At 40.4% G+C, this 16,796-nt stretch overlaps 1 protein-coding gene across 1 annotated transcript; it reads right to left on the bottom strand.

Annotated features, from left to right (window-relative positions):
- Positions 1–2,598: 2,598 nt before the first annotated feature.
- On the bottom strand, positions 2,599–12,050 carry LOC109379015 (cytochrome P450 3A12-like). Its single transcript, XM_019635304.1, has 4 exons — positions 11,831–12,050; positions 8,003–8,096; positions 6,043–6,095; positions 2,599–2,839 (listed from the first exon to the last, which is right to left on the bottom strand). Exons 1-4 carry the CDS (start codon positions 11,899–11,901, stop codon positions 2,662–2,664), a joined length of 396 nt encoding a protein of 131 aa, XP_019490849.1. The 5' UTR covers positions 11,902–12,050; the 3' UTR covers positions 2,599–2,661.
- Positions 12,051–16,796: the final 4,746 nt, after the last annotated feature.

Raw genomic sequence — 16,796 nt, 5'->3', positions numbered from 1 at the left:
CAATCCTGAGAAATAAGAACAAAGTCGGGGGGATCATGCTTCCAGACATTAGAACGTACTACAAGGCCACAGTAATCAAAACAGCATGGTACTGGCATAAAAATAGGCATATGGATCAATAGAACAGAATAGAGAGCCCAGAATTAAATCCAGTCATATACAGGCAGTTAGTCTATAACAAGGGAAGCAAGAATTTACATTGGGGTAAAGATAGTCTATTTAATAAATGGTGCTGGGAAAATTGGACTGACACATGCAAAAAAATGAAACTGGACCACCCCCTTACGCCATATACAAGAACAAACTCAAAATGGATTAAAGACTTAAATATAAGACCTGAGACCATGAAACTCCTACAAGAAACTATAGGGTCTAAATTTGCAGACATTACTCTGAGCAATGTTTTTACTGATACATCCCCATGGTCTAGGGAAGTAAAAGAAAAAATGAACATATGGGACTACATCAAACTTAAAAGTTTTTTTCACAACAAAAGAAACCATCAGTAAAACAAAAATGAAGCCTACTGAATGGGAGAAGATATTTGCCGATGATATATCTAATAAGGGGTTAATATCCAAAATATATAAAATGCTAATGCAACTCAACACCAAAAAAACAAACAATCCTATTAAAAAATGGGCAGAGGATATGAAGAGACATTTCTCCAAAGAGGACATACAGACAGCCAACAGGCATATGAGAAAATGTTTAACCTCATTTAGCATTAGGGAAATGCAAATAAAAACCACAATGAGATATCACCTCACCCCGATCAGAATGGCTTCATCAATAAATCAACAAACAACAAATGCTGGCGAGGTTGTGGGGAAAAGGGAACCCTGGTGCACTGCTGGTGGGACTGCAGATTGGTGCAGCCACTATGGAAATCAGTATGGAGGTATCTCAAAAATCTGGAAATGGAACTACCTTATGACCCAGCAATCCCACTCTTAGGTATTTATCCAAAAAATACCAAGACATTAATCCAAAAAAATATATGTACCCCTATGTTCATTGCAGCGCTATTCACAATACCTAAGACTTGGAAACAACCAAAATGCCCATTGGTAGACGACTGGATTAAGAAACTTTGGTACATTTACACAATGGAGTTTTACTCAGCTATAAAGAAGAAGGAAATAGTGGCATTTGCAACAATATGGATGGAACTAGAGAACATTATGCTAAGTGAAATAAGTCAGTCAGAGAAAGACAAACATCATATGATCTCACTTATACATGGATTTTAAGGAACTGAATGGATGGGAGATGTGGACGGAGATTGTCTCAGAGACACAGAGGAAAAACTGAGGGTTGCTAGTTGGGAGGGGGTGGGGATGAAGGAGAAGGGGAAGGTATGAGACAATACCAATTGGTAACTACAATATAGCCTCAGGGATAGAAAAGACAGTCTGGGGAATATAATCAATAATGGTGTAAATATTTCTTAGGGGGCCAGATGGACTCATGTCTTGTGGGGGAGACCACTTCACAGTCGGTGTAGAGGACTTACCACCGCACTGTATTTCTGAAGCTGATGTTGAATAATAATATATGTCAACTATAATTATATATACATATAGTCACGGGACATGGAGTAGAGAGTGGGAATGCAGTCAATGGAATTGTAATAGATAAGCATGATATCGGGGGTGGGAGGGCAGTAGATGGGGGGAGGGAGGTTGTTACTTTGTGAGGGTGAAAAGGATAACTATTGCATTTTTCTGTTCACCTGAAACTAACAATAAAAAATTTTTTAAAAATAAAAAAATAAAAAATAAAAAATAGAACTACCTATGACCCAGCAATTCCACTTCTGGGTATTTACCCAAAGAAATCCAAAACACGAAATCAAAGAAATATATGTGCCTCTATGTTTATTGTAGCACTATTTATAATAGCCAATGTGGAAAAAACTGAAATGCCCATCTATAGGCAATTGGGCAAAAAAATTGTGGCATAGTTATACAATGGAGTATTACTCTGCCCTAAAAAAAAGAAGGAAATGTTTTACCACTTGCATCAACATGGATAGACGTAGAGGATATTATGGCCAGTGAAATAGGTCAACTGAAAAAAATAAATACCAAAGATCTCAATTACAGTGGAATTTAAAGAACAAAACAAATAAGTAAATGAAACAGAAATCAACACATAAATACTGAGAACAAAGTGATAGTTGCTACATAGGAGGGGGTTGGGGGATAGGTAAGAAAGGTGAACGGGATTAGAGAGTACAAATTAGTAGTCACAATGTAGTCACAGGGATTTGAAATACAGTATGGAGAATATAATCAATAATGTTGAAAAGATTATGTGGGGTGCCAGATGGGCAGTGGACTTATCAGGGAGATTACTTTATGGACGATGTAGATGCCAGACCATGTGCTATACACCTGAAGATGAAGTTGAATAATAATGAATGTCAACTATAATTATACATATAATTACACACACACACACACACACACACACACACAAATGAGTGTACATAAAACTAATGAATCTGGATAAGGTCTATGGATAGTACCAATGTCAATTTTATGCTTTAATGTTGTACTATAGCCATACAAGATATTACCAATGTGGGAAAACAGAATAAGGGTACATGACATGGGACCTTCCTGGAGTTTTGGGCAACTTTCTGTTTATCCATTATTATTTCAAAATTAAAATTAAATAAACAAACAAACAAATAAATAAACACATTTTAAATTTAAAACAATGGATGCCTACCCGCCGGTTTGTGAACACAGAATAACATTCTTTCACAAGTACTGTTTTGATCATGTCTGGATCTGTGACAGCCAACACAGGTTGTCGACCATCATAGAACCTATATCAGGAAAACAAAGTTGATTAAATTTAAAAGCCGATATTTGCAGATGGAGCCACTCCTGGAAGTCCAGACTTTCCTTTGATGTCACATAATCCATATTGGTACATATCATGATTAGAAATAACATTAAAACATTTCTTAAGTCCAGGTAGTATGTACATGAGCATTTTCCATATTATTCTTCATAATTTTTTGTAAGTTTAAAATATTTCTGTTTTTATCTTGCTTTTTAAATTTGTATTTTAGAAATCTTTCTCATTATTTTTACAGAGAATTTTCTCATTATTGTTACAGCTGCAAATTATTTCTTTGTATAAATTTACTGCAATTTATTTAGCTACTGATGGACATTTAGATTTTTTCCCCAATCTTTTACTAAAGCAAACAAAGAGACAATGATTAAATTTTTACTAACATTATTTTGCCTGTGTGCAAGTATATTTGAATAATGAAGTCTCAGATGTTACTCTAGATCAAAGGATATTAGGTATTTCTAATCTTATTAGATATTACCATATTGCACCCTTTAGGAATTATATTCAAATCATATACCTACTAGCAACAACTGAGAGCGCAATTACTTTATTATCTTATTACACACAAAGAAGCGTGTTATTAAACACGTGAGTTAATACATCTAAAGCACTTAGAACAGTGAATGGAACATAGTAAGAGAGTGTTAATTATTTTCATTAACCAAAAAGGAAGTTAGGTTAGTAAATAGTTGAAGGAAAGTACATTATCTGGCAAAAGAAAAAAAATGAGAGTCCACCCACTCAGTCATTAAAAATATACTTTTGAAGATATATAAAAAACATGTAAAATGCATGACCTCATAGTAGATGAAAAGTATAGACATATTGATAATAAATATTTAAAAATGTGTATGCTAATGAAAAAGACTTGACATGCTCAAAAATATATAGCAGGAATATGAATGATTTCTTTACCCTATTCTAAAATTTGCTTAGTAGTTTACAATTTCTCAAAGGAAATATTATTTTAACTACTAAAGAGGAACACTGGGGGCTAGCCAAATGGCTCAGTTGGTTAAGAGTGCGAGCTCTGAGCAACGGGGTCGCTGGTTTGATTCCCACATGGGCCAGTGAGCTGCGCCCGAGCTGAGCTGCCACTGAACTGCCAACACGTGGCAGGATGGCTCAGCTGGTGAGAGCATGAGCTCCTAACAACAAGGTTGCTGGTTGTCTCCCACATGGAATGGTGGTATATTCCCACCAGCAACTAAGATTAAACAAAACACCTTGAGCTGAGCAGCCACGAGCAGCCAATGGGCGGCTTGATGGCAACTGGACTTGGATCTGAGCTAGCTGCACCCTCCACATCTAAGACTGAAGGACAACAACTAGGCTGTTCCCCTTCCCCAATTCCCCAACAAAATCTTAAAAAAAAAAAAAGAGGAGTCCTGGTTAGTATCAAGATTAGACAATTTTGAAACAAAAGGACGAGAATAAAAAAATACAGAGGAGCATGTACAATTAATTTAAACATATTTTCTTTTCATTGCTTATATTTATTCTATATATGGGTCCAACCGGGCCCTTAGCTCCATGTAGGTGACATCTGTTAGCAGCACGACAAGCCCACTTCTGACACATGTAGCTCGCAAAGTGGACTTTTTATGTGATACATTCTGATTTGGTCTGATCGCCGGACTGGTGTACTTTAAGTTGAATTACACCATCATCTGGCATTTTATTTTTTTACTATAATCAGTTGCATTAGCTAGAACAAAATGGAAGATTTTCCACAAGACTCATCTGTTCTTTCTTTGACTTCACAGAGGAATTTCAAATGGTTTTGTGATCACACATAAAAGTGGATGAGAACCACTGCACTTAATGCTGCACATTTCTGAAAAATGTTCTAAAACTCAGAAGATTTACGTGGGTGTTCAGTACATTTAGTGTTGAAGCAGTGATAAAAGTGATGTGGTAGCACTTGGATCAATGAAATTGATCATATTTCTTGGATAAGTCCCCTTCCTCATCGTGTTTATACAAAAACACCTGGGTGGAGAGACAGCATTTTTCGGTAACCTTTTATATCCATGATCTCACACCAGCCTTACTATTTCTTCCACTACCAGTTAACATTCAGATTCTTGGGCCCCAGTCCAGATCCTCCAGATTCAGTGTTGCTGGGGGGTGGGCCCCAAGAATCTGCATTTTTAGCAAGCTCTCTCAGGTGGTCCTTATATATACCCAAGAATGACAACCATTTTCTAAAAAGAGAAAGTTCCTCCACCCAGAGCTCACAAGTAGTAGATATTGGAAAGGGCAGTTCAAGCTGGACCAGTGGTGATCCAGTGCTGTGCGTTCTTTCCACTCCATCACGTAGACTTTCTGAGCCATGCCAACTCAGTAGAACTGTATGACTTGAGAGAAGATAATCAGTACAGAGAGATAAAGCCTTCCCCCACTTGCTTCTAGCATACAAGCACCACGTTACACCTCTCCCGCTGCTCTCACCACACCTCCAGCAGCTCCGAAGGGGAACAGCTGCTGTAACTGGCTGAGGCCACTCCATACAATCCTCAAGTCCATCAGCCCACCAGGAAACAGGGTGGTTTGGAAATATGCTACATCTCTTCAAAGTTAAGAGAATAGGGTACATAAAGTGATACTTGTATGAACTAAACTTTTATTTCAAAGTCTTGGCTTAAAATTAATTGAAATCCCAAACTTCATACTTGTGGAGAAAGTAAAAAATCACTGAGCAGAAATAGTTTTCCATTCTATGCACAGCCCTTTTTAAAAATGACATAATAAGTCCAAATTTTAATTTTAAAATGTCTGGATTTTAATTAATAGTAAATCATGTAGGAAAGAGAGAATGACATGCATTTATGAACATACATTAGAAAGTCTGAATTAATGCACTTTATCCAATTAAAGGTGACCTAAGGAAGGAAAAATGGAGAAGAGGGCAATGATCAACCACTGGACAGAGAGTGATGTCAGGAGTCCCTGGGCCATCAAAGCTGGAGAGTAGTGATAACCTGCACCTCTCCAGCTTGATTCAGAATGTAGACCTGGACACCTGGTGACATATCAGATCCCTGGTGGAATAGCTTCCAAAAGCTTTACAAGACTATAGGCTGACATTGTCTTAAACACCATGATGTGGGGAGTCTCAGTACATCAGCAAGTCTATCCAATGGAGAGTTTCAGTATACTCACCCCCACATATTTCCATACTTTTGGAAGCATTTCTTGTCAAAATCCCAAAAACCCTGCAAGGAAAAACAAAATGAGATTATTAATCTAAATGTACTGAATGCTACCTCTAACTGGGACAGAAAATGACTCAAATCTCATGAAATCAGCCTTACTATTTTTCACTGGCAGATAGAGGGAAGCTCTTACTCAGAGGTGTCTTAGGAAATGGAGAGAAAATAAAAGAGATATTTGAAAAAGAGAATTTAAAATCACTCTTGAAATTTCTGTGACTTGCATAGCTACTGAATGGCTTACTCTTCCATCTCTATGATACTAGGTAACTCCTTGTCTTTCTGAAGCTTTTTTTGGTGCATGTGTTGTCTCTAAAATCTCATAACCCGCTGAATTATTATCTCCATGGACACTGATTGCTAAGCTGAGGGAAAGTGAGAGTGGCCTGCACACTCTTTGATCTCTTGGTTAAGCATTATTTTCATTTATCTCATGAGCCCTCTCTACAATTCTAGCAAATTAGGAAGTTTGACACCAGTGACCTGTTTTATTCTAGCAGAGTTAAATAAAACTAACACATTTGTTGAGTGAGAAACTGAGTGAGGGAATGCATGAATGACTAAGTGGATTTGCTTTCCAGTTTTCCAGCTCAACAAGGAAAAGATGGAGAGATGGCACCACTCCATCAGGACAGAGCAAATTAACACACTTGCTCTGAGTTTTCACTTCTGTCACTTAAAAAACAATCTCTCTATTGCTAACTTTCAGCTGTGATGTTAGATGTTTTAACTGTGCAAAAGAAGGTCCCAGAAATGTGGGTCTAGGGGAGTATCTATAAGGAGTTGATCTGGGCATGGTGGAAAGGAAATTATTGTTTTTTCAAAGGGAAAACGTATGGGAAATTCTTAGACTAACAGAAATACTGAAGACCTCAGTTGGGAGAATTAGAATCTGAGAAAGCCTTTGGTCTGCGGGAAAGGAAATCTGGGGCAGAGAGCAGCCTGCATGCAAAGCTCTGCCTTCTGGCCTTATGGGTGTGAGCTGGTAACCTTTGTTCCAGGGACCAAGCCCCTGGTGTAGCATAAGGACCGGATCAATCACAAAGGCTGCACCAAAATCCACAGTCCACATGTCAACTAGTATATTCCATTCAGTTAAATTCAAAGTTAAATAATTTTGTCAATCTCCTTTCTAGTGATTTCATATAATTCTTCTCTTGTTCAAAAAAACCCCCACACAACTCATTTAGAGGTTAAATACCTGAAGTCGATAGACAACCCCCATCATGTCTCAGTTATACCCGCACCCTGCTCAGACTCACCCATAGGGTGCCTCCTCTGAGGGCAGAGAAGTAAAGCAGAAAGCTCTTGTTCCAGCTCTCAAGTCCCCCAAAGTCATCATGGGGAGCAAAGGGTGAGTTAGAGCCACGGATATAACTACAGGGATTTTGTAGTTCTCAGAGAATTCAAGTATACAAATTACCTGATGGTGAACACTTGAGCTGCCTAATACACTGAAGTTTCAAAGCTATCCAGAAGGAAGAAAACAAAAAAGGTACCAGGAGCTTATGCTACAAACAGGAAGTTTGATTCTAGCTTATTCATGTAATGAGGCACTCCCAGTCACCCCCTTCATGCTTTTCACCTAATACTAAGTACGATTATGCCTTTCTGGGAACCTGCAGCTGGCTGCAAGAAAATCCTTCTCATGATGCACCAAGTCGGAACAGCAAGTCCGGTGCTAAACCAGCCAGAGAGCTCTGTTGTCAACTGGGGCAAAACCTGAGGCTCCTAACAGCTGACAACACAGCCTTGGGGTAAACCTGGCCTGCTGCTGGGTGGGGCGTGTGACACCCTTTCAAGAAAGTGTGAAACCTCAGAACTTCCTCCTGAGGAGGGCATGTGACTACTAAGTTCAGTTGGGATCTGTAACCATGAGAAGCATAAGAAAGACCCGAAATACCACTCACATTACGGTAGCCCAGAACAGTTCCAAGAAAAGGCAGAGGTGTCGGCCCAGGGATGCCCAGCTTCTTAAAAAATCCATGTGTAGAGGTCCCATATCTATAAAGTAAAAAAGAAAATCAGGAATTATGGAGTAGGTGCTGGGGCTGGTGAGTCACTGACTAGGAACTGGAGCAGTCAAGCTAGGGATGTAACATGTAGGTGATAAGTAACATCAGCAATTCCAACAGCAATAATTACATTCATTCATCTCCGTTCTCACTTCCAGTGGGAGACCCACAAAAAGTAATGATGATCAGCTAAAAGGAGCTGAAGACTTCAGGGCCCCAATCCAAGAGTGAATACTTGAGAAATGCTTCCAGATTGGATGGCTCCTGAGAGGTTCATGCTGAAATTCTTTCAGAAAATTCATTCATGCTTGTTTAACAAGTTGACACTTCCATGATTTTGGAAATTCTAATTCTAGGTAGAAAAAGGAAAAAAGTTTTTCTGCTCTGATGATGAGATTTTGCTTAGCTGCATCCATGAATTACTGAGAGTTACTGAGAGCCCACCGAGCCATTGTTCTTAGAGTTTGCTCTGTGATTTCTATGCTTTCTCTTTCCTCTGGACCCTGACCATGTTTTAGGATTTGGTTCTTCTTAAATATATCATCAGAAACAGGCCTTGGAATAGCCACAGTATACTTATTTCTATAGAATGAAAGCTGTGTTCAAGACCTCCATTGTCCTCATAGAAATGTGAGTGCCTTTCAGCTACACCCAAGTCCATGTTCTCAGGACATTTGGTGACTTGTGCTCGAGAGAAGAGTGGTTGTTTCATATGTACCTGAATGAAATGTATAAAGGAACCAATGAATAAATAATCCATTTCCAGACTATTCTTCCCCTGGTGGCATCTGGTTCTCCAGCCTGTGATGGTCACCTGTTATGCAGAGCCAGGCTCACACAGTTTGTCAAGATGGCCAGTCACTTGCAGTTAGTCTACTGGCTCTGTGTGTCAGCTGTCTCAAAATCTTATTAAGGCTGGTGCTTCTTATGGCAGGCCTGCCTGAAATTGAACTTCCTGTGTCATATGTAGAGTCCCACAGCTGGGGGCTCTGGATCCTTGCAGCCTTCCCCCTGTGGTGTTACTGAGAGATGGCAGAGTGGAGGAGGAGGACAGGCTGAGGAAAGAGGCCACTGGCAACTATTTTGACCATGAAGCTACTAGGCCTACAAGGCTAACCCCATAGAGGCAAATTAGGGAATTATGGCTGAAAAGCAGCCTCTGTATAATGCAAGCTCTGTATAATACGCTACAAGACTTTCATCTGAAAGATAGTTGGCCTTACAAACTTTGGTACCTTCCTGTTGACAGCAAAAGATGCATTATACAACATAAAATGAGTAACCATAAAATATTCCAGAGAGTCGAATTAAGACCTTCTCTCCTCTTCTTTTGTGGTTACCCTTTAAGAAAGTATAGGTTTCTAAAATTCTATACAAATTTAGGTAATCTTATAATATGTGATGAAATAAACCCAAAAATTTCATGAAAGAATTTGTGCTGAAGGGCATAATGGAAGCAGTATGGTCAGACCCAATTGGGTGTTTGGATCCTTCCTCCAGAAAGCTGGTAGAAATGTGAGCACTGACTGTCAATTATGGGGTACTCTTGGTTCATGCCATCCCAGATTCTATCTCTGCCATCCAAACATGGCAAATCAAACAAACCAGTTTCTGCTTCTGAACTTTCAACATGTTACATAATCTCTCAAGTGAAGATAAGCAATTGAATGAATGTGTCAGCAACATTGATCCCGAGGGAAGATCTAATGTCTAAACTGACATGGTTCCATAACAAGTTAGAGGGTGGTTTGGGGGACCCTTCAATTTCTTTCCAGCTTCCCTCTTTTTGGTAGAGTAATACTGCTTTTGGTGCAAATGAAGGGGCTAACAATAAAGCCAATCATTTCTATTGCATTTACATTGTGTGGGCGTGAGAGGATACTGTCTACTCTGCAGCTTCTGACTCTTGGCTGTACCAGTGTTATCTAAGGCTAGAATGTTGTGTATTCACCAGTGACAGTGGTGACAGCCCCACTGCCAGACAGACCACACAATGTAACTTAGATGGTGTCTCTGTCCCCAGGCTTCAAAAAGATGAGATGCCTACTCTGCTTAAGTGAGTGACCTCCTATGGGACCAGGACCAGGAGCATCTGGGAAAAATATTCGTTATCCCATTCCATCCATGCTGCTACCTGGATGTCTCTTTTACCATCACTGGCTCATGATCTTGCTTATTCACCTGCACTGTGAATTTAAAATGATAGCATAGGCAGGTATATTTAAAAGCATATATACAATCCATGTCATGGAAGTATCTTTTGTACCTTAGACTCATTTACTTACATCATTCTAGAAGGATAATGATATTTATACACCTTTGTAGCCACAGATCCTGAATCAACAGCCCTATTTTATCTCTCAGAAATACAATGCTGGAAATAACTTTATATCAGTAAAAAAAATCTAGGATTAAATAGAATAAAATTAAACATTATCAATTAATTTTATTTTTTAAAATTTTATTTATTTATTTATTTATTTTAAATTAGTTGCAGGTGTACAACACAGTGCCATAGTTATACTTTTTACCTCTCAAAGTGACAACCCCCTTCCCCAATCCGCTGCTCAATTAATTTTAAAATGTGATCAGACACAAAATATGTTGTCACAATACCCTGTAGTCATAACATTTCGCTCAAAGAATAATAGAAACTTTATCTTTTCATCATGATTTTCTACTCTTCATGAAAGTGAAAATTTGGAAAGAGAGGGGGCCTTCTTTACCCATACCTCAAAAATAACTCCTCTCCAAACCTGCTTCATGATGCCAAGAATCCCATCCTTGAAAGGAATTCTTTTGCTAGGTGATTTGATTCATCCTTCTGTATGGTAACTTCAAGGAAAATAAAAGTACTTAAATCTAAATTGGTTTGTAGGTTTGTGACTTTAGAGGCTGTTAGCAGGTTTTATATTGCAGGAACATAAATCGCTATACTGATGCTGCCCCTCCCAAAGACTGAAAGGAAAAGATGAAAGAAAGAAATATAACTTCAAAATTCCTGCTAAGTTTTTTCTGATGTAAAGATTTCTCATGTAAAGGAAAATAGTTCTGCCTATTATATAGTGGGAGAATGAGTCCTAGGAGGGGAGTGCCAGAGACGGGACACAGAAAAAGGGGAGAGCCAAGTGTGAATAGAAGGGTGCAGCAGTCTCTAACACTTATGAAATCTGGGGTGCACCTTGGTGCTTTGCATAAATCATGCCAAGAAGTGGGTGGGAGGGGAGCAAGAACCAACCTGGTCACTCAGGCTCTAATCCTGCTGTATACATCTCTTGTAGTAGACACATAACTTTGCAAGTGGATGTAATGAGACAAAACCCCAATCCACTCCTTTCTGTCTCCAGGATCCCCAGAGCTTGGAGGGGAGTGAAGACCCCACTGCACAGAAGTCAGTTGTTTTTATCTGCGTCTGTTGAACTCTGGCTGATTAGTCTAGATCCATCCAAACTGGTGGTCAATCAGAAGATCATCCCCAGGAGCAAATAATGTCACTAAACCCTCTGTGTTACAGAAATTAAGAGTTGGGGGTTCATAGGGTAATACCCCTTCAACAGATTGGAGTAATATCAATAATAACCACTTTGGTGTTTGTGCACCCAATGCATAAGCAGCTACCCCTTCATTAAGCGTTTGATCTTCAAAACAGATAAGGAGAAGGGGGGCCTGATTAGCTCCCCAAGTCCAAGGTTATAGAGGACACAAGCCTGGAAAGTTACTCACAGATAGAGCAGCACCAGGCTGGCAGCAAGGAGAACCCAGGTCTCTGTGGAAAAGCTTGGGATCAGGTCCATTGTCACTTTCCTCCAAGATCCTCTCCTCTGAGGCTCCCTTTCAGCAGTGTTGCTAGTCTTTGCTAGCTTGTGCACGCAAAACTTCCCTTCTCCAGTGGATATTCAGTGAGACTAGATGTTTATGTGCTGGAAAAGGGGGTGGGGCTTGAACTGCAGCCAGTAGAAGGGCCATCTGTGCTCCAACTGCTGGTGCCCTCTCCACCTTGAAGTTGGCAAGGCATCATGGACACTACCACTTTGACAACCCATGAGTTCATGTTCTGTGGGAAATCAATGAACAACTCACTCAGTTTTATCAGTAAGCCCAAAGTTTACAGGAACTCAAGTAAAGTAACTGGACTGAAATCTCTAACCTGCCCTTCACTCCATGGCTGCTTGCACTAAAAAATATTTGAATTCCTTCAAACAAGCTAGGTCTACAGCTCTTTACCCATGCAGTTTCCTCAGCCAAGAAATGTCTGTGTGGCCTCTAGAAGACTCCTACTCATTTTTCAAAACTCAGGTCAGACAGAAACTTCTCTGTTAAAGTCTTTCTTTTTTTAAAATTAAGTTTATTGGGGTGACATTGCTTAGTAAAATTAGATAGATTTCATGTGTACAATACTATAATACATCATCTATATATTGCATTGTGTGTTCACCACCCGGAGTCAGTTCTCCTTCCATCACCAGATATTTAACACCTTTTACCTTCTTTCTATCTCCACACCCCTGTTACCATCTGGTAACCATTAAACTGTTGCTTGTGTCTATGAGTTTTTGTTTTTTGTCTTATTCACTTGTTGCTTTCAGTTTGATATCCCACGCATGAGTGAAGTCATATGGTTCTTCTTTTTTTTTTTCTGTCTCACCAGCTACTAGGGAAATGCAAATCAAAACCACAAAGAGATATCTGTTAGAATGGCTATTATCAAAAAGACAAGAAATAACAGGTGTTGACAAGGTTGTCAAGAAAAATGAACCCTCATATACTACTGGTAGAAATGTAAATTGGCACAACCACTATGGAAAATAGTATGGAGGTTCCTCAAAAAATTAAGACTAGAATTACTATATGACCTAGCAATCCCTCTTCTGGGTATCACCCCCCAAAATATGAAAACATTTATCTGTAAAGATATGTACCTCTATGTTCATAGCAGCATTATTCATGGTGGCCAAGACATAAAACAACCAAAATATCCTTGAATAGATGATTGGATAAAGAAGATGTGGTACATATATGTAATGGAATATTACTCGACCATAAGGAAAGATGAAATACTGCCATTGGCGGCAACATGGGTGGATCTTGAGATGATCATGCGAAGGGAAATAAGTCAGACAGAAAAAATACAGTTTTTCTCTCTCTCTTTTTTTAAAGATTTTATTGGGGAATTGGGGGAGTGGAACAGTGCTGGTGAATCGGGGTAAGGGGAACAAACAAGTTGCTGTCCTTTTGTTCTTCAGTCTAGTTGTAGAGGACGTCGCTTCACTGGCCCATGTTAGTATTATCATTGCGCTCTTCCTGGATGAGGCAGATCGGTCGCCGGTCTCTGAACGGCCGCTCACGGCAGCTCTTGGAGCTCACACCGACTGCCAGTGCTCATGCTGGCTGCTGGCTACACAGGGTAGCTTATGACAGCCCACCGCAGCAGGAGCTGCAGCCTACGCCGGCTCCAGTGAATCACGGCAGCCCAGCTCCAGGTCGAGCTGCTGCTCACCATCTTAGTTGTAGAGGGCGCAGTGTCACTGGCCCTCATGTGGGATCCGAACCAGGACCCTGCTGCTCTGAGCTGGCGTGCCAAGGCAGCTCTTAACCAATGCGCCACTCAGCTGGCCCAAAATACAGTCTTTCTGAACCAACCTCCTTGAACACATAAAATCACTGCCTCCTCTGGACAGCTTCTATTCTGTGCACACAATTCTTCTCTTGTCCATTCTACCCTCCAGCACCACTGTTGGTCTTCCCACCAAGTTCCTTTACAGATTGAGAGCTACTCAAGGGCACAGTCTGGGTATTAGTCACCATTATGTCCCTAATCCCTAGCAGAGCACTTTACACAGAGTGGTGGAGTTGAGTTGGTAGAGGTGAGTTTACTGGGTGCCCTGTGAACTCGTTCCCTGTGACTCTTTGGTGACTACACCATCTTCCTGGATTGTTAACACAACAACAAGGCCTGGATGTGCCTCAGCCACCATCACTTCAAATTCAGGCTGATGCATCAAGATTTTGTTGACAAGGGGCCCCTGAAGGAGAGGCAGGATGCAGACAAGATGGTGATGGCTACACCAAGCTTATCAATTGATGCTGCTTCCTTTCCTGCCCTTAGAGGGTCCTACAGTAGACAGACAGAGAGACTTACGGCCAAACAATGACTCCTTCCCTCTGGAAAGACCACAAGTCTAAGAACAATGCATCTGAAGAGGAGAACAGCATCCTGGATCATCCAGTGGACCCCGAACACCTAAGCCACAGCTGGCATGGCAAATGTCACTATGAGTAATACACACAGTATACAGGACTCCAGAAAGATGACATGAGATGTTTTTCTGAGGCAAAGGGTGTCACAGCAAAGATGGCTTCCTGCTTTAGACCTGTGGGGGATTTTTAAATGTGCAGTGAGGAGCTGGTAACAAAAGGCCTATAGTAGCAACCAGTGTCACCTGTGACACACACACCCCTGCCCACCACATTCCTGATGGGAAACATTTAAGAACTGAGCATCTGGAAATTCCACCGGCTCACTATCATCACCCAGACCTATGTTTTATGTCTGCTTGGCCTGAGAAACTGTGGATTATGTTAAAAACAAAACCTCAAAATTTCTAATACACAAAGAAAGAAAAGACACTTAAACTATGTTTGTGCACTTCCCTTTCTCTTTATGCTTTCTCACTTTCAGCCCTTTTGCAGAAAGTGATGCTCATCTGTCACCAATTCTTTAGGTCCCTCTGACCTGAAAGTCCCCTCCCTAGGGCTGCCTGACACTGGACTGACAGGTTGATGTCTCATTGGTAAATGCAGTAAGTCTCAACTATCTTACCCACTTCCTTTTATTTATTTGGAAGCTTGTCATGCAGCCTGAAATTTCTACCATCACAGCTTGACAACTTTGGGTTAAAGTTTTCTCCATAAGGCACATGTTACATTCCATAGCTGTCACTGGAGCATGTAATGCATGAATACATGCATTGAGTCAAGGCCAAGTGGGTAAATGTTATGTGTGGTTATCATGTCAGGCTGTGGGCTATAAGCCATACAGTCCCCATCTTTGGGAGCAGCCTCCCAGTGGAGGGAGAGAGACACATAACCGTGCTGAGAAAGTGGTGTAACCTCTGCAAGGTGTGGGATAATGGAGCCCTGAAAGGAGGTAACTAAGAACGGGCTGCAATCTTGTATACCAATAAAGGCAGACAGAGAAAGCTGAAAGATGATCCCTAGGAAAAGTCGGATAGAAGGTCCCAGGAATTCCAATACATTTTTTCTCCCTCTTGGTGCTCACACTGGGTACTGTTAAATAAGGTCTTGCTACTGTTTTCAGTTTGTAACTGTAGAAACTGAGGCTCAGTGGCTTCCCAAAATCTATTCATTACAGCAACTTACTACAAATAAGCTAATTTGAAGGGAGACTGAAAAGTCTTCTGCTAAATGCCAGTATTCAACACATGCCATTCCCTGATAAGGGTCACTATGGGAAATAGTGAGATCCAAGGCTGCTATAACAGTTGGTTAAAATTCTGGTTCCCCATAGTGACTCCCATGGGTCTTCCAGAGAAAGGACTCCACCTCATTTCAACAGGAACAAACAATTGCAAGACTTTTCAGCCTCCCTTCCTATTGGCTTATTTGTAATATGTTGTGATGAGCAGCTTTTGGGAAGCCACTTGCAGTCACTGAACCACAGTTTCTACAGCTATAAACAGGGGACAGTAGCATGACCCTATTACTAAGGGTCTCATACTAAGGGTATTGTTGGGTAGGATCTCCCCTCTATGCTCCCAACCAGAGAGGTACACAACACACATCCAACAAGAAAACATTAGATGTCATCTGATATCTATTAACAACTTAATTCACTCACCTAAACACAAAGCCTTTATTCTTCTTGGAAACAAATCCTCTGTGGAAACTGATATGCTTTTATCTTCCTCCGAAGTCACACTTGGCTCAATGATTTCATAACTAAGCCTAATATGACCATCCGCTGGGCCTATTCACCTCATGGACTGGTCCAGCTAGTTGGAATCTATCCCAACAGACATAGGCTAGTCATTCCTTAGGACAAAAGTGTAGCCAGCATGGTGTCCTAACCAATGCAATGACCTTGCTCCTCAAGGGGAAATAATAGAAGGCATGATCTTTGTGCCCCTTCCTCCCACAGAAGGAAACATTTAACATGAATAGACTCACATACTAAGAGTTGTGCTGAATATGTGAATAAATACACTGTGTGTCAGAGAAACACCACACACATCTCATGTCTCTCATCTACTCAATTGTGTGCTTATGTGCTCATCACCTACTTTTAAAAGTCTGCTCTAAATGCTTAGCGTACAATAATGAGTAGGACCTAGACATTATTCAGGTTGATATAGAGACAAATTGACAGGTAATTATTTTATAGCCAAGTTAAAGTAATGATACAGGTATGAGAAACATAACATCCTCATCAGCAGAGAATGGCTTATCTGCTTTCTCTGTTTACTTAGCAAAAGGTCAAAGTCGAATCTCAAATAACATTCAGGGAAGCTTAAGCTCAGATATGAGTATAATACCATGTTTCCCCGAAAATAAGACCTCGCCAGAGAAGAAGCCCTAGCATGATTCCTCCAGGATATGGAGAGCATGTGCCCTCCACATGAGAGTTTTATAACCTATTTCGGGGAGAAGAGTGCCTTTTCCACAAACTTCT

The sequence above is a fragment of the Hipposideros armiger genome, unplaced genomic scaffold, assembly GCF_001890085.2.
Source record: "Hipposideros armiger isolate ML-2016 unplaced genomic scaffold, ASM189008v1 scaffold_21, whole genome shotgun sequence".
Lineage (NCBI taxonomy): Eukaryota > Metazoa > Chordata > Mammalia > Chiroptera > Hipposideridae > Hipposideros > Hipposideros armiger.
Note: the sequence above shows the minus strand (reverse complement) of the source record. Positions and strands in the feature narration are given on the sequence as shown.